The 24,667-nt window shown below is 37.1% G+C and overlaps 1 protein-coding gene across 7 annotated transcripts in view; it reads right to left on the bottom strand.

Moving 5' to 3' along the window:
• RAPGEF6 (Rap guanine nucleotide exchange factor 6) overlaps positions 1-24,667 on the bottom strand; it is a 228,779-nt gene that overhangs the window by 44,891 nt on the left and 159,221 nt on the right. For all 7 annotated transcript variants that reach the window (XM_003586275.6, XM_002688965.7, XM_024995044.2 and 4 more), the window contains 2 exons: positions 13,506-13,746; positions 5,992-6,149 (listed from right to left, as the gene is read on the bottom strand). In XM_003586275.6, coding sequence (XP_003586323.2) covers positions 5,992-6,149; positions 13,506-13,746 — 399 coding nt within the window. The remainder of the gene's footprint in view (positions 1-5,991; positions 6,150-13,505; positions 13,747-24,667) is intronic.

Genomic DNA, 24,667 nt, shown 5'->3' with positions numbered 1-24,667 from the left:
TGAATCAAAAACAAAAATGATCTAATCATTTCAAATTTTAGGTATGAAGCTAAAATACACATAAAAGTATAATCCTGTAAGAAAAACAGACATTTAACAAGAATCTTGGAGAAGTACAGCATTTATTAGTCTTATAATTAATATTCCATATTAAAATTCTTACATAATCAGTTCAGTTCAGTTCAGTTGCTCAGTCACGTCCGACTGTTTGCGATCCCATGAATTGCAGCACGGCAGGCCTCCCTGTCCCTCACCATCTCCCGGAGTTCACTCAAACTCACGTCCATCGAGTCGGTGATGCCATCCAGCCATCTCATCCTCTGTTGTCCCCTTCTCCTCCTGCCCCCAATCCCTCCCAGCATCAGAGTCTTTTCCAATGAGTCAACTCTTTGCATGAGGTGGCCAAAGTACTGGAGTTTCAGCTTTAGCATCATTCCTTCCAAGAAATACCCAGGACTGATCTCCTCTAGAATGGACTGGATGGATCTCCTTGCAGTCCAAGGGACTCTCAAGAGTTTTCTCCAACACCACAGTTCAAAAGCATCAATTCTTCGGCACTCAGCTATCTTCACAGTCCAACTCTCACATCCATACATGACCACTGGAAAAACCATAGCCTTGACTAAACGGACCTTTGTTGGCAAAGTAATGTCTCTGCTTTTGAATATGCTGTCTAAGTTGGTCATAACTTTTCTTCCAAAGAGTAAGCGTCTTTTAATTTCATGGCTGCAATCACCATCTGCAGTGATTTTGGAGCCCAAAAAAATAAAGTCTGACACTGTTTCCACTGTTTGCCCATCTATTTCCCATGAAGTGATGGCCAGATGCCATGATCTTCATTTTCTTTTTTTTTTTTTTAATTTTATTTTTAAACTTTACGTAATTGTATTAGTTTTGCCAAATATCAAAATGAATCCACCACAGGTATACATGTGTTCCCCATCCTGAACCCTCCTCCCTCCCCATACCATCCCTCTGGGTTGTCCCAGTGCACTAGCCCCAAGCATCCAGTATCGTGCATTGAACCTGGTTCATTTTCTGAATGTTGAGCTTGAAGCCAACTTTTTCACTCTCCTCTTTCACCTTTATCAAGAGGCTTTTTAGTTCCTTTTCACTTTCTGCCATAAGGGTGGTGTCATCTGCATATCTGAGGTTATTTATTGATATTTCTCCCAGCAATCTGGATTCCAGCTTGTGCTTCTTCCAGTCCAGCGTTTCTCATGATGTACTCTGCATATAAGTTAAATAAGCAGGGTGCCAATATACAGCCCTGACGTACTCCTTTTCCTACTTGGAACCAGTTTGTTTTCCATGTCCAGTTCTAACTGTTGCTTCCTGACCTGCATACAGGTTTCTCAAAAGGCAGGTCAGGTGGTCTGGTATGTCCATCTCTTTCAGAATTTTCCACAGTTTATTGTGATCCACACAGTCAAAGGCTTTGGCATAGTCAATAAAGCAGAAATAGATGTTTTTCTGGAACTCTCTTGCTTTTTTGATGATCCAGCGCATGTTCGCAACTTGATCTCTGGTTCCTCTGCCTTTTCTAAAACCAGCTTGAACATCAGTAAGTTCACGGTTCACATACTGCTGAAGCCTGGCTTGGAGAATTTTGAGCATTACTTTACTAGCGTGTGAGATGAGTGCAATTGTGTGGTAGTTTGAGCATTCTTTGGCATTGCCTTTCTTTGGGATTGGAATGAAAACTGACCTTACATAATAGGTAAATGAATTCAAGAACTGAAATTCACATATTCCATACTTTCAACCCAAGGCAAAATTTCTAGTGTTAAGTAAAATTAAAAAGTGAGATAGAGACACGTTTTGACCCTGATGTTGTTATTTAGTTGCTAAGTCGTGTCTGACTCTCTTGCAACCCCATTGACTGTAGTCTGCTGATGACGTAACAGGTACTCCATAAATATTTGTATAGTGATTAACAATTTAAAGCAGAATGAAGAGGCAGTCTTTTGCTGCCTCTTTGTTTTTTAAAGATCATCTAAAATACCTAAAAAGTTCTTCCATTTTTAATGTCTGACCCTGATATTATACTAAAAATAGAAAGAAGAACTTTTTAGGTATTTAAGATGACCATTACAAGAAAAACAAAAAAAAAACAAAGGAATGTCTTTTCATTCTGCTTTAAACTGTTAATCACTGTACAAGTATTTATGGAATACCCGTTACATCATCAGTGTTTCAGATGATGAAGCTAAAGTAACAAATGAGATGGACAAAGTCTCTGTTTGCAAAGATTTGCTTATATTCAAGAGAGTAGGTGGTGGTTCAAGGAAAGACATAATGATGAAGTAAATAAGACAATTCATACGGTAAAAGTTCACAAAGCAAACACAAGTGATGAGTATAATGACATGGATTAAGGACTGGCAAACTCATTCTATGAAGGGTCAAAAAGCAAATATTTTAAGTTCTGGAGGAATTTAGATAGACAGAAAATAGATAATATTTCATAGATATTTATGTAACAAGAAATTTGACAAAATTCAAAGTATATTAATAATGTAAATCTAAAACATGTAAAGATATGTAATCCCAGAGGTTTAGGCAAACATCCACTAAAACAGAACTGGTTAAACAGAATGTTCAAGATATTGTGGCAGAATACATCCTGCTGCAGAAAGGCATTTAGGGTATATTACTAGGTGAAATGGGCTAAGTGGAAAAAAAACTATATCATTTGGGGTGAAAGAAACAGTACATACATTTTATGTGCTCTGAAATTTCTGAAAGGATACAGACGCAAATGAACAACTGTTAATTCTGGAAAGCAGAGACTTTTATATTTTATCCTTTCTCTGCAAATAAAAACTGTAATATATGTTCCTTTACAATTCAAAATTAGTTAAAATAACTCAGACTTGCAATGCAAAATGAGTATGAAGTTTACTAAATATTAAAGATGTCAAATTAAAAGTTTGTGCTAGTAAAGGAAAAAGAGTAAGCAAAAAGTTCCATATGCAAACTCAGAAAAAAAAAATCAGTTTTCAAATACTTTTAGCTACACTCTGAATTATTTTAGGCCTCATGTCACATTAAACCCCAAAATTCTGAAACTTTTTACAAGTTAGAGAACAGCATGTATACACTGATTCAATGGGTATAAAAGACATATATATTCAAAGAAAATGGCTAAAAGAATATATGCCAGTTTATACTGGCAACCTTTGAAGTGTATGGAGTTCTGCTTCCTACTTCATTCAATTCTGTATCATCTGACTTTTAACCATATACTAAAACACTACACACAAACATAAGCAAGAAAATACCGTAGTCTTCAGGATACTTACAGTACAAACCAACAGCTGTAGGCAGCAAAAACAAAGCAAAACCATAAAAAAGTCAGCAAACAAAAGCGAAGTATTAAACAGTTCTGTAGCTTTGTCCTTACTTTCTAATAACAATTTAAAATATGAAGCAAAAACATAACTGAGATGTAGACTGATAAAAGTTAGTCATACTTGGCTGATGTCACACATGTACTACAATATACATATGTGATGTACACAGCTAACCTAAAATTCAGTGCTGTCATTTATGATTCACCAAGCTGAATTTGGAATTAATTGGTAATAAATATTTTATTCACCATAAATACAAACAGCACTGCAGAAGGCTTTAAATAAAGTTGCTCATTTGGAGATTTAAAAATATAATTTTAAGTTAAATTCCTCTTATATGTGTTCATGCATATTGCTGATATGGACAAAGGCTGCAGACTGAGCTTTGCAGACTGACTTTCTCTGAACAGACAGTAAAAGGGCATTCCAACACTTTCAACATGTTCTCAAAGAGGGAATTATGCAATCAATCTTGAAGAGCATATCCTCTTCAGAGATCAGAACTGTAAACTTCAGGGTTTACAGTTTCTAAATTTTAATAATTCCAACCTCTTTCGTTTCCCTAGCTAAATCCCCAAATTCTCTCTCCTCCCCCTTCTACCCATTCTTTACCTCCCACCCTGCCTCACTTCTAAATATGCCAGTGGCAAAAATACAAATGTACATCAATAATTGTAAGTCAATCAAGTTATAAATCATACATCCCTAAACACTTGTCTTATGAAAGTACAGATGAACATTTTGTTTGTGCTTTGGTAGTGTTTAAATTTTTATTTGTGAATGCAGTGTAAGAAATACTGCTATGAACATATGCACACAGACACAGAAATAAATTCCCATACTACCACATGACAACGTCAGACAGACAATGATAATGTGCTAGAAAAGCAGAGAGCGATTCTGTATCAGAGGGACCTGAGATCCCCAGATGAGGTAACACTTGGGCTCAGCACTGAGGAATAATAAGTTTCCTGGGATATGCAAGGAGAAAACACCAGAGGTAGCAAACAATATGTGCACAGAAAGAGAGTTCTGAAGGTACGTTCCATACTCAGGAGAGACAGAGAGGTAACAGTTTGGAGAATGGTATAACAGGAGGCTAGAAAAGGGGTTTATAATTATGCTGTAAAAACTGGATACCAACTGTTATTAAGTCACTGTGTTTAGGCTCCAAACCTACAACTACCCTGCTACAATGGGGCTAGGACTCTGCAAACCATATTTTTTTCTTGCCAAAAGGGAGCACCAGAGGTAGACTGCAAGGTTACAGGAAGAGACCTGCTGCCTTATTTTCTTATGTGTGGGTATGTGGCTCCTGTATTGCTTAAACGGTACTCCTTCACCCTGGTGGTGGCATTTCCTTCATGCACCAGAAGCTGAATCCACTTTGCAGCTTCCTAACTGTGACACTTTAGTGCTTGCTTTCTTACCTTTTTATGTAAAACAGTTTACTTTATACTGGGTAACAATATCTGATATTAACTTCTGATCAAATACATGGAGTGCTTTCCATCTCACTACTGAATCCAGAACAAATAGAAATCACTAGACATTTCTAAATCAAGTAACAGCTCATCAAAACCTTCATTCCAGAACAGGGGTCCTCAGCCTGCAGAACCTAATGCCTGATGCTCTGAGGTAGAGCTGATGTAATAACAACAGAAATAAAGTGCACAAAAATGCAATGTGTTTGAATCGTCCCTGCCCCCTTCCACAGGAAAACTGTCTTCCAGGAAACCAGTCCCCCGTGTCGAAAAAGCTGGAGACTGCTGCTTTAGAAAGAATGCTGGTAGTCACGTAGAGAGTAGGATGTGTCAAAGACAGATCACTGGGCCTAGGAATCTCTCGAAACAGGTGAAGAATAACAGAATTCTTCCCTTTTCCCACTAGCTGTTAGAGCTTTAACATCAAAACTGAAGCTGATCCCAACTATATGCATCTTTGAGGAGGTGCTTTTTTCCCTCCTCTCCTTGGATCAAATATATACCTCAGTTTTTAATTGTATGCATCTTTTATTGAAAACCATCTCAAAGCCATTCAAATAGTAGATATATAAATAATTCTTCAAAATGTTCCATCCTTATAAAGAAATTTTAGGTTACATAGTTAAATGACAATTTCTGCCTCTGAGCGTGGATACAGAAAAATAAACTTGATGCCCCACAATGAAAGTCTGAACATCAATGAAAAAGATACTATAGTACTTTAACAATATTGGATGTAACGAAAACATTACAGGTAGTGGAGAGAAAAATCAGTGTTTCTAAAAAACTGTTAACACATTTCTGTACATCACAGAGGAAGGTAAGTTAGACAAGTTAGATTAAAATAATTTGCTTTATTCCTTTCCACACTCTGGTTAACATGTTTCTTGATTGAGAAGAAGTATCCCTGCTTTCATCCACTGCTTGGATTAGGGTTACCAAAAGATACGTACTTCTCTTTCATACTGAAAGTACCATCACTCCAGTTTAGAGAAAAAGACATAATCTTCTTTTTAGTGTTTCTGCATTAAGTCAAAATATGGAGGTGAAAAAAGAGGGCTGCCAGCAAATCTAGTATTTGTTACACATGGCTCAACCATCTATTTATCTACTCAGTACAAATATGGCTATATAAAATAAGCAACAATTACCTGAGGGATTAGAAAAATCCAACATGCTGGTGGTAGGCTGGAGGAGGTCGGGGCTGCTGGACGAGAGTGTTCCAGGGATAGGCATGATGGCCAGACTGTGCCTGCAGTGTCTCGTTCCCACAATGCTGTCATCCTGTGACTGGCTCAGGCCTCCATCACTTCAAAAGAATGCCACATATCACTTTAAAATATTTGAGAAGCCTTTATAGTAAACATTTCTGTTCTCTGTACACAAGGCACAACAGGACCAATTCAAAGTGGTGATTAAAAATGGGCCAAAGAACTAAATAGACATTTCTCCAAGGAAGACATACAGATGTCTAAAAAACACATGAAAAGATGCTCAACATCACTCATTATCAGAGAAATGCAAATCAAAACCACTATGAGGTACCATTTCACACCAGTCAGAATGGCTGCGATCCAAAAGTCTACAAATTATAAATGCTGGAGAGGGTGTGGAGAAAAGGGAACCCTCTTACACTGTTGGTGGGAATGCAACCTAGTACAGCCACTATGGAGAACAGTGTGGAGATTCCTTAAAAAACTGGAAATAGAACTGCCTTATGATCCAGCAATCCCACTGCTAGGCATACACACTGAGGAAACCAGAAGGGAAAGAGACACGTGTACCCCAATGTTCATCGCAGCACTGTTTATAATAGCCAGGACATGGAAGCAACCTAGATGTCCATCAGCAGATGAATGGATAAGAAAGCTGTGTTACATATATACAATGGAGTATTACTCAGCCATTAAAAAGAATACATTTGAATCAGTTCTAATGAGGTGGATGAAACTGGAGCCTATTATACAGAGTGAAGTAAGCCAGAAGGAAAAACATAAATACGGTATACTAACGCATGTATATGGAATTTAGAAAGATGGTAACAATAACTCTGTATACGAGACAGCAAAAGAGACACTGATGTATAGAACAGTCTTATGGACTCTGTGGGAGAGGGAGAGGGTGGGAAGATTTGGGAGAATGGCATTGAAACATGTAAAATATCATGTAGGAAACGAGTTGCCAGTCCAGGTTCGATGCACGATGCTGGATGCTTGGGGCTGGTGCACTGGACGGCCCAGAGGGATGGTATGGGGAGGGAGGAGGGAGGAGGGTTCGGGATGGGGAACACATGTATACCTGTGGCGGATTCATTATGATATTTGACAAAACTAATACAATTATGTAAAGTTTAAAAATAAAATAAAATTAGAAAAAAATAAAATAAAATTAAATTAAAAAATATATATATAAAAAAATAAATAAAATAAAATAGTATAGCAATTAAAAAAAAACAGGACAGGTGTAATACTGAAAACAACACTAAAATTTTTTTTAATAATTATACTCAAATAAAATTTAATTTATACATCTAGGTAATTCTATTACAGCTGACCCCTGAACAATGCAAGTATGAACCAAGCAGGTCTACTTATGCACGGATACTTCTCAGTGGTAGTAAACACTACAGTACCACACAGTCCCTGGTTGGCTGAATCCACAGATGTGAGGAACCACAGGTGTGTAGGGCCAACTATAGATTCTACAGGAATTAACTCCTGTGTTTTCAAAGGTGGGATCTACATGACACAGAAATGCTTGTATTTTGTATTTAGTTTCTGCTGGTTTTGGTAGAGAAAATCAACCTGAACAGGAAGTTCTTGAGATCTGCCAGCTTCATTAGACACTAAGACATGTATCCAACATACAGCACAGCCACACCGCTGTAAGGTTCTTCCTTTCGAAAGAAAAGCTTGGCAACCTTTGAGGCAAAGGATGGAGTTGGTCTGAATCCAAGACAAAAACATGGCAGGTTGTAGAAAACAAGGGGACTAGGCTCAAGTGACAAAGTAAGATAGGTCTTCAAACACATGAGGAACCTGGGAACTGCTTCAACCACCAATTACACAGAAGAGAAAACAGTAAGATGATACAGAAAAAAGCAGCAAAGGACAATGGCGGTATGTGACAAACAGAAAGCAGAAGAAAAAAGGGGACCAAGAGAGAGAGAAAAAAAATTTTACAGGCTCTAGTTTATTCTAAGGGTGCATTATTTCTTGTGTGATCTCTCAAGTCTAATTACTTAGCTGTTCCCTAGATGAGACAATCAAAACCAAAGCAGAAAGCCAGTCACTGAAAGTTAATTCCCTTTAAAGGTTTCAAAAATGAGTAATATTTATTAAATGGCCATATTAAGCAAATACTCTTCCTTTAAAATATTTCAGAGGTGTTAAACAGGCAATTCTAAAACCAAGAGAAAAAATAAAACCAAACATAACCCTGTTACTTAAGGTTTAGATACCCCTCAAATTCTATAAAACACAGGATAAGAAAAACAGTTCTATACAAACATAGGACAGCAGTGAAAAGTAGACATCCATTAGCATCAGCAACCAAAATACTACTTATTTCTAAGCACTGGTTACAATGTTTTAGGTTAATATTAATTCCCATCTATATATATTTTTTTCAGTGTAGCATTCTACCCAGTATTTGCTACATATACAAATAATTATCACAGAATACTTACCTATGATCTTGGGATGGATTAAGATCTGAATAATATAGGGTACTTCCTAGATATGTTAGGAGTTAAAAATAGGACTTAGGCAGATTAGAAAACTATGCAAGATGGAATTTAGAGGACTGCTAAATAAACAGCTAAAGGACTGTTAGTAGCCAGACAAGGAAGAGAGCCAGGATAAGACAAAGAGAAGTCAGGGAGAAGCATGAGAACATGGGAAAAAAGCATAGTTAAGTGTTTCAAGAGCAAGCTACGTCAAACAGACCTAGGTTATTAGCTGTGTGACCTCAGGGAAATTTCTTTGTTTATTGGTTACCTCATCCAAAATTGTGAATACTATTGATCCCCTAGGACTATGGCAAAGATTAAATAAGGTAATGTAGGTGAACATTTTAGCACAGAGAAAAATAGGATTCCTACTTTTTAGAAGATAGTAGCACTTTTACTGAAATAAAAATAGAACAATACATATCTAGAAAGGATAATTTTTATTTCTGCTAAGTTGGTTCCTTATAATTAGGGGTGTATCCCTAAAGATCAGAGCTAAATAGCTTATGATAAGAGGAAAAAACGGGGGGGGGGGCTTTCGCACACATTTTATAGTTTTGTTTAAATATTTCAGCAACAATTCATATTTGCTGCTGCTGTTGTTTAGTTGCAAGGCCGTGTCCAACTCTTTTGCAACCCGCATGGACTGTAGGCTGCCACCAGGCTCCTCTGTCCATGGGCTTTTCCAAGCAAGAATACTGGAGTGGGTGGCTATTTCCTTCTCCAGAGGATCTTCCCAATTCAGGGATCAAACCCATGTCTCCTGCATTGGCAAGTGGATTCTTTACCACTGAGCCCAGGGAAGCCCTACAATTCATATTACATAAATAATAAAGAATTTTTAAAAATACAAGTCTTTCTTTGATTTCTGAAAACAACCTGCCAGTTCTTCGACACAGTCAGGTAACTAAATCCAAGGAAGCAAACTGTTAAAAAGATTAGCTGTTTCTACTAATAATCAAAGTCTAAACAATTTTAACAATATTAAAAAGTTACAATTTACTATTTAGGGGAATTGGCTGTCACTTGCAATAAACTAGAATTTACTACAGAGACTGAGAAGTACATGAAATACTAAAAGTCTTTATCTCTCTTACTGATGTTATTTAACATTACTTTTGCTTTTTAATAAGCAATAGATATGACACAGAAAAGCTATAATTAAAGCTGGTAACAAATTCATGGTAACTAAGGTGAAAGCATATATAAATGAAAACTATACTAATGTTATGTACAACCCATGCTATGACATGAAACAGTATCAAATTGGCAAAATATCCATGCTTGTTTGGAAGCCGAATTAATAATGCCTATTTGCAAACATGTCATTTCTTACCAAAACAGTCTCCTGAGAAGATGATGCAGTAACAGAAACAAGATAGTTTTGAAAAATTCCTCAGTAATGCTTGATACTGAATTTACTTAAAATAAAACTATGTTTTAGTTTCAGAGTATGAAACTAAAAAGGCTGCATAAACATCAACAGTTTGCAAACAAAAATAATACCAATATTAAAAGCAAACACAGTGAAAGCTAACAATAAATGGAGAGGAAAAAAATTAACTTCTAATAACCAAACAAGGCAAACTACTTCCGGGACTGTTACAGTGAATTAGATACTTGACTGGGCAATCCATGATTAAAGAAAACAAAATAAAAGCTATAATTAAAAAATAATAGGAGATCAGACTTCCTGATTTTCAGGTCAAGAAAATTCACATTGCTATGTCTTAATTTGAGGATATTATTCAAAATCAGTTAGACTTTTTTTTTCCACTTGCAATTTTCAGGAGCATTCTTTCATTTTAAAATTATGTCATGGTTAGATATTTGGGGAATTACTGAGTCTTATCTCAACTACTTACTCCTTCCTTATATTCAGTATCTTTACTCCTCTTACAGATGTGGACATTCTCTCTTACAGTATTTCCATGACAACTCTTGTGCTGCAAAAGCCAGAGCCAAGTGCCCATTCCAAAAAGTCCAGACAGAGAAGCCATACTGAAAACTGTGGAATTAAACTCATGAAAAATTCTTCCTAATTAAAAAATAAATATTCAAACCAAAAAAATTTTAAATACAAAAAACAAGGAAGCAAGCAAGAAATGGAAAATTTACCTATAAAGCTACTTAGAGAAAACCATGATCAACCTTTTCCTTCTAGTCATTTCACAGTAAATAGCACAATTTATTTAACCAATCTCTTGTAGCTGGACATCTCCCGAAAATTTTGCAATTTTATTTTACTATGGATAAAGAACAACTAATGATGATGATGATCATTTTAATTTTTGGCGTTGCTGTGCAGTTTGTGGGATCTTAGGTCCCTGATATGGGGTTGAACCTGGGCCCAGAGTCTCAGGGCTGTGAAAGCGCTGAGTCCTAACCACTGGACCACCAGCAAATTCCCTATTCTTGATTATTACTGATGCAGAACATCTCATTCGTGTTATGTGCCTACTGAACTTCTACTGATCTCTGTGTGTGCATGTGTGTGTAGCAAAAGAGGTTGTCTGAATTCATCTAATGATTAAGTACCAAGAAATATGACATACATTCTCAAAAATGCAAAGTATCTAACCTAAAACAAATTCGTTTTCCTTGCAAAACAGGGTCCAGTAGAAAACTGTTATGATTGCTACCAAAATAATCTGGGTTTTTTGGGGGGTATTTTTACAGTTGAAATTATTAGCATTATGTTTAGAAGAGATGACCAGTTTAATGTTAACTCCCGAAAGGCAGCATTTTATTCATATTTTATTCACAGCCAACAAACTCCTGCTGCCACAAGGGAGAGACTCAATAAATGCTTGCTGACTAACAACAAAAATCCCTCTGAGTTTAAGTAAAATAATTTGTACTAGATCTTTCATTTTGGTGGGGTCCTAATATAAACAAACAGTGCTTGGACACACTCAAAAGACTGCTCCCAGCCAACTCAATGTCCATGCCTCCTGCTGTAGGCAAAGACAGACACCAACTAGAGTGACCAATTCCCACCTCCTAAAGGGAAACACTATAGAGATGAGATACTGATTTAGATGCCTGACAACTGAATAAGCTGGGTGAAACCTGACAAACTAACTGCAATCATGGTGTTCTCTGGCTTTTGATGACACATGTCACAGGTATGCCACAAAGTGTTCAAAATGAGACTCTGTTACAGGAAATACATGTTTTCCAGATCAAACACCCCAAGGGCTTCTGGAAATGGAACTCTGGGCATTACTCCTGAGGAACTCCCTGTGTGAATTCTTCTCCCCTCTGATCCTCCATTCCTCTCCCTTTTCCTCAGTGTGTTCATGCAGACTTCTGGTCATCCCAAACTGTCTCCAATCTCTTCAGTGTGAGCTGGTCCCTCTAATAATTTCATTATTGAAATCTCATTTGTGAGAAAAAGTTTATTCTTATATAAAAGTGTTTCCCATGCTGCTATCATACTACAGTATGCTCATATTAAAAGAATTTTGCTAAAGCTATGATTTTTTTAAAGCCTCAAGGAGAATAGTCACTCAAAAAAGAATGACTAATAAATTTTCTAAAAACAAGAAACATTATGAACACAGCTCAGGTTGTTTCAATTTTCTGTGAGCTCCAAATTAAATGAAGAATAAATATGCTTCTCAGAGTTGAAAATAAAAACTGATGAAGCATTTTCTGATCAGGAAATTCTTATAAGAACTTTAAGTAAAAGATAAGAGCTGACATTCACCTTGTTCCTAATTAATCTTGCTGTTATTGCTATACTGTGTTGCACCATCAACCCCAAATCACTACCACAGATAAAAGATCTTGAAAGAGTAAATCTTACCACATCACATGTCTTCGATGGCCCCCTATTATGACATGAAGTCCGTATCTTTAGCATAATATTCAAAGTCACTCACTAACCTATCTATCATGCTTCATCGTTAGGTATGCACTGAGAAACACAGTCTACCCAAATCTACCAAGCTTGTTTCTGCCTTTGTACATATCAAAATAATTATCACCCTGTAATGGACCACTTGCTCATTTTCCATTTTAGATGACCAGCTCTTACAAGGGTAAAAAACTCGTTCTACTTTCACTATTTCTATCTCTGGATATTGTGCCTAGTTTATAATAAATGTGTGAAGAATAAAAGGTTCCTGCTATGAATCCCCTAAAGGCAGGGACGACCTCTTTACAGCTCTGTAATTATCACCTGGCACAGTACAAGGAACTGTCAAGAGCCAAACTCAGTATTTTCTTTGAATATGCTTTCTTTCCTTTCACTGATTCATTGCCTTAATTCAGCAAATATTGAGTGACTACTATGTGCTAAGTACTTTATTTGATTATAACTTTTCTGATTACTTTAGAAAGTGGACACTATAAAATATACACAGATATAGTATGTATTAGAGCAATTCCCAGTCATGACACTGGATTCATTTTATCAGTATTTTAATGATTTAATCTGCATTTAAAATCCTGAGGTTCTATTCAGATTTGGTGATATTTTGTTTTGAAAACAAATAGATTTGATTAAAAAGGTTAGCTTTAGAATTCAAGAGGGAATAAATAGTGCAATAAAAGGAAGATTTGAAAGACAAAAAAAAAAAAAAAAATAGTGTCAGTGAATACGTCTCAAGTTTTAAGATGTCCAAATCTGTAGATAATGGGACTGACATTGGACCAAACGTATACAAAAAAAAAAAAGATTTCATAAAATAAAATGAACAGTCTTTTCTAAAATTCAGATCAAGGTTAATGGAAGACTATATAATCTAACAATGATATCTTCATGGAAGTGATTAGACATTTAGAATTTATTCTTATTTATGGATTGCTTATAGATTGCATGATGCAATAGCTGTATAAAAACTAAAAGTGACCCAACTTTCCTTTTTCCATAAAAAACTTTATAGTCATTAGGAACATGCCTATATTACAGAGATTGTAATTACCTACCTAAAAAGTTTTGGAGGCAAGATACTAAATCGTGTTTTATCCAAAATTTTCCTGATTTTGTTTCTTCCACCTGAAACGGTATTTGCTTTTATTTTCTTATTTCCTTTCTCCTGTGATGTCTGTTCAAGATCTCCTGGTACATCCTGGATTGAGTGGCGATTACTTTTTTTTTCAGCAATTTTGGGAATATGAGGAACACCAGATTTCTCTTGTTCAGTCCTACTAAGTAACTCTTTGAACACTGTGGAAATAAATGTAAAAAACTGTCATGTCTTCTCATTAGGAAGTTTTTATATCAATGACAAATTTTAGATAAACACAGTTGTCTTCTATCATCTGGCCTTTCATAGCATTATTCATTAAATCTCACTGCATTATAAAATTTACACTCACTCTTCATTAATCAGCTATATTCACTTTTCATCTTTTATACCTGACTGTAATTCTGATGCTGACCAATAGTGATCAAAGAAATTCACTGGTGAAAACAGAAGCAAAGTGGGCAGATTGCCAGCATGTTTCAAAAGCCCAAGGGCTCCTATTTAGGTAATGAACAATATAATTGCTAATCAACCCAGATTTTATAGAAAAAGGTACTTAGATTCTATTATTTATATTTTATCCCTTATCATTTGAGATGAGATGTAAATACTACAAGTCAGGCCTTGTTTTGCAAACTTTAACCATCAAAATACAAAAAAAGGAGAAGAGCCCTTCTGGACCTGCTTTTGCCAGAAACAAATAATATTAAATTTTGTAATATATGACAATTCCCTCAATGTAACATGTGTTAGACTTAAGTCACTCAGCAAAGTGAAAGTCACTAACAAGCATTTACTACAGTGGTCTGAAGTAAAAAACCAAGCATTTGTAGATAACTTTCTATCAATCCTAAGTCTGGTGAGTTATATTTCATCCTCAAGGAGGGTGCAAGCACAATGGAGAACTTGCCTTTCCAGCAACCTCTTTGCTGAGATCGTTTTTCACCTTGTAAGAGGGCCTGTACCTCCCTGGGATGAGATAAAACAAAGATAAATCCTTATAAAGCTCTATATCTAGAAGTTTTAGCTGTCTCATTTACCAGTTAGGAAAATCTATGTGAACTGCTTTTCATTAACTAATGTCACAGCAGTTATTTTTTGGCTGTTCCTATCCTAAATGTGTTCTCAAAGAAGACAGATCAACTGCTAGAGGGGAAGAAAAAAAAAAAAAACAACTAAAAAGATAAATGCTAAAGTAGAAGACAACATTCCTGAAGAGGGATGATACCTGGGAGGGATGGTGGCTGCATACTTTTGAACATGCAGGTCTTTAGCCACCTAAGACTCAGACCTCAGCTTAACAGGAAGTACAGCTATGAGTAGTATGACTCTGTATCTTTATAAAAGAAAAGCTATAAATTATATAAATGTACCCACTGAAATCTCAAACACAGAAAATTGTCATCTTTTCTGTTGTTTGTGGAATAAATCCATAGTTTCCTAGAACATCAAAGGACTTACTAGTAAGACTCAAGTAGAGAGAGCCACTGAAACATTACAACATAAATAGCTTGGTATTTAATTATTGACTTGACCATTTTAGAAAGTTTCAACCAGGATGATATCACATTACCAAAGTACATTGCAAGCTTATGAAAAGCACATTTTCTGTCTTCAAGAAACTGGAAACCTTTAGGAGACACCTTTCAAAGATAGGTCAACTTCTAGAACTAACACCAAAAAAAATGTCCTTTCATCATAGGGAAATTGGAATGCAAAAGTAGGAAGTAAAGAGATCCTGGAGTAACAGGATCCAAGTTTGGCCTTGGGAGTATAAAATGAAGCAGGGCAAAGGCTAAGAGAGTGCTGCCAAGAGAACGCACTGGTCATAGCAAACACCCTCTTCCAACAACACAACAGAAGACTATACACATGGACATCACCAGATGGTCAACACCAAAATCAGACTGATTATATTCTTTGCAGCCAAAGATGGAGAAGCTCTATACAGTTAGCAAAAACAAGACTGGGAGCTGACTGTGGCTCAAATCATGAACTTCTTATTGCGAAATTGAAACTTGAATAAAGTAGGGAAAGATTTAGGTCATTCACGTATGACCTAAATCAAATCCCTTACAATTATATAGTGGAAATGACAAATAGATTCAAGGCATTAAATCTGACAGACAGAGTGCCTTAAGAACTATGCAAGAGGTGGTGATCAAAACCATCCCCAAGAAAAAGAAATGCAAAAAAGGCAAAATGGTTATCTGAAGAGGCTTACAAATAGCTGGGAAAAGGAAAAAAGTGAAAGGCAAAGGAGAAAGGGAAAGATATACCCATCTGAATGCAGTTTCAAAGACGAGCAAGGAGAGATAAGAAAGCCTTCCTAAGTGAACAATGTGAAGAAATAGAGGAAAAAAATAAAAAGGGAAGATGAAAGATCTATTCAAGAAAATTAGAGATAGCAAAGAAACATTTCATGCAAAGATAGGCACAATAAAGGACAGAAATGGTATGGACCTCACAGAAGCAGAAGATATTAAGAAGAGGTACCAAGACTACACAGAAAAACTATACAAAAAAGATCTTATAATAACCCAGATAACCAAGATAGTCTGACCACTCACCTCGAACCAGACACCCTGGAGTGCAAAGTCAAGTAGGCATTAGGAAGCACCACTACAAACAAAGCTACTGGAGGTGATGGAACTCCACCTGAGCTATTTCAAATCCTAAAAGATCATGCTATTAAAGTGCTGCATTCAATATGCCAGCAAATTAGGAAAACTCAGCAGTGGCCACAGGACTGGAAAAGGTCAGCTTTCATTTCAATTTCAAAGAAAGGCAATGCCAAACAATGTTCAAACTAACGCATAATTGCACTCATCTCACACACTAGTAAAGTAATGCTCAAAATCCTTCAAGCGAGGCTTCAACAGTAAGTGAACGGAGAACTTCTAGATGTTCAAGCTGAATTTAGAAAAGGCAGAAGAACCAGAGATCAAATTGCTAACATCCACTGAATCACAGAAAAAGCAAGAAAATTCCAGAAAAAACATCTACTTTTGCTTCAATGACTATGCTAAAGCCTTTGACTGTGTGGATTACAACAAACTGGAAAATTCTTCAAGAGATAGGAATACCAGACCACCTTACCTGCCTTTTGAGAAACTTGTAGCAGGTCAAGAAGCAAAAGCTTGAACTAAACATGGAAGAACACACTGGCTGAAAATTGGGAAAGGAGGATGTCAAGGCTGTATATTGCCACACTGCTTATTTAACATATATTCAGAGTACCTCATGTGATATGCTGGGCTGGTAGAAGCACAAGCTGGAATCAAGATTGCGGGGAGAAATAGCAGTAACTTCAGGTATGCAGATGACAGCACTCTTATGGCAGAAAGTGAAGAGAAACTAAAGAGCCTGCTGATGAAGGTCAAAGAGGAAAGTGCAAAAGCTGGCTTAAAACTCAACATTTAAAACACTAAGACCATAGCATCTGGTCCCATCACTTCATGGCAAATAGATGGGGAAATGATGGAAACAGAGACAGACTTTATTTCTTGGGCTCTAAAATCACTTCAGATGGTGACTGCAGCCATGAAATTAAAAGACTTGCTCCTTGGAAGAAAAGTTATGACCAACCTAAACAGCGTATTAAAAAGCAGAGACATTTCTTTGCCAACAAAGGTCTGTAAGTCAAAGCTATAATTTTTCCAGTAGTCATATTTGGATGTGAGAGATGGACCATAAAGCAGGCTGAGCACTGAACAATTGATGCTTTTGAACTGTGGCTTTGGAGAAGACTCTTGAGAGTCCTGTGGACTGCAAGGAGACGAAAACAGTCAATCCTAAAGGAAATCAACCCTGAATAGTCACTGGAAGAATTGATGCTGAAGCTGAAGCTCTAATACTTTGGCCACCTGATGCAAAGGGCTGACTCATTAGAAAAGACCCTGATGCTGGGAAAGATCAAAGGCAGAAGGAGAAGGGGATGAAAGGACGAGATGGTTAGATGGCATCACCAATTCAATGACATGAGTTTGAGCAAGCTCTGGGAGAAGGTGATGTACAGGGAAGCCCTGCATGCTGCAGTCCGGGGGTCACAAAGAGTCGGACACGACTCAGCAACTTAACAACAACAATGCAGCTTTTTAAAAAAATTCACTTTAAGCCACATGGTAAAAATAAAAATGCTTTTTTGAGCTAAAGTCAAGATACTGATCCATTCCAAAAATATTTACTGACTTTTGAATAGTCGAAGACTATGCTTGTTGTTTGCAGATTGTTTCAGTTATGAAACATACAATCAGTCAATGATAAATGGATTGGAGAGAACACAACTAGAGGAACTAGTTAAGACAGCAAGAAAAAGAAAATCTTCCTTCATTAAGTCACCATGTAAGAAGAGATCAGTGAAGTGAGTTGATTTTAACTAGGCAAAGAGAATAGGAGGAGTAATTCTAGGTAGAGGAAATCTCAAGTTTAAAGCACCTGCGGCAGAAGGAAAGTTCAAAAAAAAAGATGACTGAAGAACAAGGTAGAAGAAGGGGCTGATAAAGTTATTGTAAGGTGTTTGAACTTCCTGTTAAGAGCAACAGGAATTTGCGGGCAGCAGATATCTCTGGCTGCAGAGTGTAGGTAAGGTGATTCAAGAGTGTACAAGGTAGCTTGTATCTTTACTGGACTTACATATATAATATTAAGTAAAAATCTGCATCACATGCTTTGTAGATAAAGAAATGATTAAGTTAAACTAAAAAAATAGTGAGGAACAAGAATTAATGGATGGCAAACAAACATAATTAGAAAACCATTAAGCATCAATATTAGATATAATATATGAAGATGAAAGTGCCCAATAATAAAAGAAATGCTTAATAAATTTGATTACATAAAAACTAAAGATTTCTTAGTCTCTCTATATATGCGTATATGTATTTACACACACAAACCAAAACAAATGAACATGGAAAGTCAAAAGAACCTGGGGAAAATATGTGCAACCTTTAGACAAAAGAAAACTTTTCTTTACTTATTAGACATTCAAACAAATCAATAAAAGATGAATAACTCAACATATAATGGACAAGTGAAAAAGACTGTTTATAAAAAAGAAATGTTAGCACATAAAAACAGTGTTCAACTTCCCTCATCATTAAAGGCAGTATATCAGAAACTAAAAAGTTTATTAAACCCACTGCAGAGGCATTCTTATACACTGATGAATGAAGTTTATAAACAGACTGGGGAACTTTAGGAAAGTAAAACCAAAGTAACTATAAAGGTAATTCCACTCAGAGAACTTTATCTTATAGCTATATCTACATAAACATAAAAGATAAATACAAAGGATATTTATTACATCATTGTAAATAGGAAAAACCATGAACAATCCTAAAACATCCAGCAACATGAAACACCAGATCAACAGATTATGGTAACAGTGTGATGGAATTTGATGCAGTAACAATCATAAAAGAAAGAAACTGGTACGAACTCCTGTGGCAAGGTTTAACACACTGTACACACAATGCGGTCCCACTGGGCGTCTTTCTTTAGTATACTTTGTAAAACATGCATGTATTACTTTTATTAAACAATTAAAATGCTAATCATAAATCATCTGAGTGGTGGGATATTTACAGATGTTAGAAAGTTGCAGAAAGTAAGAGGAATAGATGAATGCAAACTCCAGAGCAGGAAGAGGGTAAACAGAGATTGCCAGCTGTTTTCTTCTCTGGGGACATTTGCTGAGTCTAAACATAAACATGAAGTGAGGATCAGGTAGAGGGACTCCTAGAGGAAAAAGAAGTTTTGATGGATGTGAGTAATGGCAAGAAAACTGGAACACAGAGAAGCACCAAAGCAGTGTCACTTCTCTTCATGAAATATCTCTATTGTAAGACAAGGCATGAGGCTGGAAATTTCTTAGAATCTCATAGTACTCAGAAAACAAAGTCACAACAGGGAGAGACGACCAACAAACACACAACAGATTTATTGGCTTGGGGTGGGAAGCTGAAGAGCTAGGCGCAAAATCTCTGAAGGAAAGAATTATAAAAAAGGAGACAAAGCTACCAGATTTTGAATCAAGAGACTGGAGGTAGGAAGTGGTTGGGAAGACAAGGGTGAAAAAGCAGAGTGAAATTTTTCAGTCTCTGCTTAGAGACAAAGTTCCATTAGAGAAGGGGCCTATATCAAGCACATGACGAGTGTGCTGTCAACCTGAAACCAATGGACACAGCTTAAGTAATTCTGCAACTCAGCGTGACCCGGCTCAATTCCCCTTACTCTATGTGATTAAACAAAGGAAATGGCAGATCCTATCTGTGAAAAAATACTAACTTTACTACTAAGGTTTCTTTATATACAAAGTACAACATACAATAAAAAATTTTAAGATTCAAGGAAAGAAAATAACCAGAGGGAAAAAGAGAGTAAAAGATAATCCAAATGTAAGAGTTAATATACAAGGATTTTATAATCTTTTCATTAAAGAACACAAAGGAAAAGAGATAAAACGGATTAAAAGATGAAGACGTGCAACAAAGAACTGAAGTTTATAAGAGATTCAAGTGAATATTCCAGAACTGAAAAATATCTAAAATTAAATTCAAGGCATGCATTTATCATCAGACTGGGTACAGCAGAAAATGCTGTAACTTTCTTAAACACAGGTCATTAGAAAATATCCAAACTGAAACACAAAGCTAAAGTTAGAAAGAACAGAACAGAATGAAATAAACAGTTGGGACACAAATCTTCTATCATATAAGTGACTGATTTCCCACATGCAAAGGAAAGAAAGAGGGTCAGTAGTAATTAATAATGGCCATGAAATTTTGAGAACTGATGAGTAACATCAACGTAAAATTCAAATGCTGAGCAAACCCCATACAAAATAAATACAAAGAAAACTGTAATGAGGACTCCTTGCTACTGTTAAAACTGCTGAGTACTATTTGCAACCTACGGAAAATGTGGGTATTTTTGCTTAGCCTCCTGTGAGTTGTGGTCCAGTGTTTAATTTTCAAACCCACTGCAGTGCTATACAGATGTGTCCACTTTGTACCACCTGGTGGTCAGGCTAGGACCTGAGCAGAGGTCTGCTTGTGCCAGTTCTCAAAGTCTATGATATGCTAAATAGAATCAGATTCACATACCTATAGGACGTCGGTGAGCCTAGAATTTCATAAACAACTTTACGGGATTGCTTCGTTCATGTCAGTTATCAACCTGGTACACTTTCTAGTTCCTTAGGCCTTAGGCCTCCAAACTGTCCACTGCAGTGCCTCAGGGGCCAAGTAGAAGAGGACAGTGTGTGGGGGGCGGGGGTGGGGGTGGGGAGGGAGGGGAAGCAGTGCCCTTGGCCTTGCTTTCTCAAAGCCACAGCTCCACTAAGGGGTGAAGAACATTTTGTGAGGCAATGCCACTGGATTGCATGGAGGCTGGGGCCTGAGAGAATGGGAAAACAAGAGTGGGGGAAGAAAAAAAAAAACCTGTGGAAATTTTCTAACTCTGTCTGAGCTTTAGGAGTTTCCCTTCCCATGCCTTGTCAGGCTTCTTCTGGGTCCTTTTTGGTCTGTGTTATAATATTCACATCCGGGTTTCGGGTTGCCTTGAGTATAGCCCTGGGGTAAAAAACATCCTTTTGGTGGGGAGGGTACAGTCTTAGACGAGTGGTTAAGGGATCAGACACATCCAGAGTCTGTGCTTTTAGCAACTGCAGGATTCCAAATCTTTGCCCTTTTCCTGGGAGTCTACTGCCAAAAAAAAAAAAAAAAAAAGGCTCAGTCTGTTAGTCCCTTTCCTTGTATTGTACTGGTAAATGCTCTGCAGCAGATAATGGCTCCAGTTTACCTGAGGTCTAATTTCTCTGTTTAGTAACAGGTAGTTCTTCATTAGCCAGCCCTTTCAGTTGCTCTCAGTCAACACCAGAAATAGTAAGTTGACAAGTTTTTTTAAATTAATTTTGCTCAGAGTAGAGGTGGCTCTTTGAATTGGGAGTCACGTCCTCATTTTTCATTCTGACATGGCCTCTGCCATTGTTTTCTAAATACTTTCTTCTTCATATTTTCTTTTAGACTCTTGGAATAGTACTCAATTGCATTTTGTATTTTTTTTTTTCCATAAAGGTGATTTCTTCAACTTATCTTTTCCTTCTACTCAGTGTTTGTCTTTTTTACTAAAATATGTCTCTGCATACTTTGAGACTTATTTTTCTCAGTAACTGTCTTTCATGGTAATGCCAGAGTTACTGGGACTTTATTCCAGGCATCAAAACCAGACTAAAATACTTCATTTCAGCAAATGTTTTACTTTTATTCCTTTGAGATACTCTTCGGCATTTTGCATGGGGAGAATGTTGGCTGACTACCTCTGACTGGGGCAAGTAGGGAGGTCTAAAGGGCATGGGTTGCCTTCTGTAGCACCACAGAACTCTCATGCTCTGCAACATTCAGTCTAGGGTTCTTTGGGCAATTGTTTCTCACTATTCAAAGAGTTCGGAGGCTGTGGTTTCTCTTCCTCTTGCATCCTTCAGATCAGTTTTGTTTCCCACGGTCTGTGATGTTAACCACTACATTATACTATCTCCATGTTTTTATACACAATCACACTTGATACTAGTTAATACTTATGATATGCCAGGAACAAAAAAAATTTAAAGGTATTGATGTTTTTAAACCTATGAAACAGAGCTGCAGAAACTGAACTGAGAAACTAATTTGCTTCATGTGTCAGAATAACCTCTGCTTCCATATTTTTCAAAATTAGAATCCTTTCAGTTTAACCCCAAAGTTGGTATTTCTAGATACTAGCCCAAGTCTAGGAAATTAAAAAACTATGAATTTTTAGCATAGGTTTACTATGCTAAAAATAAGTGAGCTTATACAATATTTGTAAATTGCTAATAGATTGCTCAGAGAAGGCAATGGCAACCCACTCCAATACTCTTGCCTGGAAAATCCCATGGATGGAGGAGCACGGTAGGCTGCAGTCCATGGGGTCTCTAGGAGTCAGACACAACTGAGCGACTTCATTTTTACTTTTCATTTTCATGCACTGGAGAAGGAAATGGCAACCCACTCCAGTGTTCTTCCCTGGAGAATCCCAGGGACGGGGGAGCCTGGTGGGCTGCCGTCTCTGGGGCTGCACAGAGTCAGACACGACTGAAGCGACTTAGCAGCAGCAATAGATTGCTATATGCCAGATTTAGCACAATGTCATTTAATAAGAGACACTCAAGTGAAAAGAGGAAAAACACCAAATGTTTCATTTTTCATTATGACTTAAGTGCAGTATTCAGTTCAGTTCAGTTGCTCAGTCGTGTCCGACTCTTTGCGACCCCATGAATCACAGCACGCCAGGCCTCCCTGTCCATCACCAACTCCCGGAGTTCACTCAGACTCACGTCTATCGAGTCAGTGATGCCATCCAGCCATCTCATCCTTTGTCATCCCCTTCTCCTCCCCAATCCCTCCCAGCATCAGAGTCTTTTCCAATGAGTCAACCCTTCGCATGAGGTGGCCAAAGTATTGGAGTTTTAGCTTTAGCATCATTCCTTCCAAAGAAATCCCAGAGCTGATCTCCTTCAGAATGGACTGGTTGGATCTCCTTGCAGTCCAAGGGACTCTCAAGAGTCTTCTTCAACACCACAGTTCAAAAGCATCAATTCTTCGGCACTCAGCCTTCTTCACAGTCCAACTCTCACATCCATACATGACCACAGGAAAAACCAAAGCCTTGACTAGCTGGACCTTTGTTGGCAAAGTAATGTCTCTGCTTTTGAATATGCTATCTAGTATCGACATAACTTTCCTTCCAAGGAGTAAGCGTCTTTTAAGTTCATGGCTGCAGTCACCATCTGCAATGATTTTGGAGCCCCAAAAAATAGTCTGACACTGTTTATACTGTTTCCCCATCTATTTCCCATGAAGTGATGAGACCGGATGCCATGATCTTCGTTTTCTGAATGTTGAGCTTGAAGCCAACTTTTTCACTCTCCTCTTTCACCTTCATCAGAGAAGCCAAAGTGGGAGAAAACATACATACACACACACTTTTCCATAGGCAGAGCTTTCAAATTCAACTTTATTTCTCAAAATTCAACCTAAATAATGTAGAGAATTTTTTTCCTTCTTACTACATAAAGACCCTTAAATTTTCTTTGACAGTTTCCAACTGTAATATTGTTTTTACTGTTGCCCTTCTCAAAATTTGAGAGAAAATCCCATGAAGACTAACCAAGTTGCAGTCTTTTTCAAAAGCTAAAAAAAAAAAAAAAAAACCCAAACAGTAGATTAAGTTAAAAGTAGAAGCTTAGACTTGCTGAATTCAAATAGTTACAAAATTAAAACACACTTCAAGTACTGTACTGAAATCAGATTGATTATATTCTTTGCAGCCAAAGAGGGAGAAGCTCTATACAGTCAGCAAAAACAAGATCAGGAGCTGATTGTGGCTCAGATCGTGAACCACATGATCTGCCAAAATTGCCAAATTCAGACTTAAATTGAAGAAAGTGGGGAACACCACTAGACCATTCAGGTATGACCTTAATCATCCCTTATGATTATACACTGGAAGTAAGAAATAAATTTAAGGGACTAGATCTGATAGACAGAGTGCCTGATGAACTATGGACAGAGGTTCGTGACACTGTACAGTAGACAGGGATCAACCAACCACAAGAAAAAGAAATGCAAAAAAGCAAAATGGCTGTCGAGGAGGCCTTACAAATAGCTGTGAAAAGAAGAGAAGTGAAAAGCAAAGGAGAAAAGGAAAGATATACCCATTTGAATGCAGAGTTCCAAAGAATAGCAAGGAGAGATAAGAAAGCCTTCCTCAGCGATCAATGCAAAGAAACAGAGGAAAACAACAGAATGGGAAAGACTAGAGATATCTTCAAGAAAATCAGAGATCCCAAGGGAACATTTCATGCAAAGATGGGCTCGATAAAGGACAGAAATGGTATGGACCTAACAGAAGCAGAAGATATTAAGAAGCGGTGGCAAGAATACACAGAAGAACTGTACAAAAAAGATCTTCACAACCCAGATAATCACGATGGTGTGATCATTCACCTAGAGCCAGACATCCTGGAATGTGAAATCAAGTAGGCTTTAGGAAGCATCACTACAAACAAAGCTAGTGGAGGTGATGGAATTCCAGTTG

Source organism: Bos taurus, chromosome 7 (genome assembly GCF_002263795.3).
Source record: "Bos taurus isolate L1 Dominette 01449 registration number 42190680 breed Hereford chromosome 7, ARS-UCD2.0, whole genome shotgun sequence".
Classification (NCBI taxonomy): Eukaryota; Metazoa; Chordata; class Mammalia; order Artiodactyla; family Bovidae; genus Bos; species Bos taurus.
The sequence above is the reverse complement of the archived record's forward strand: the minus strand, read 5'-3'. Positions and strand labels throughout refer to the sequence as shown.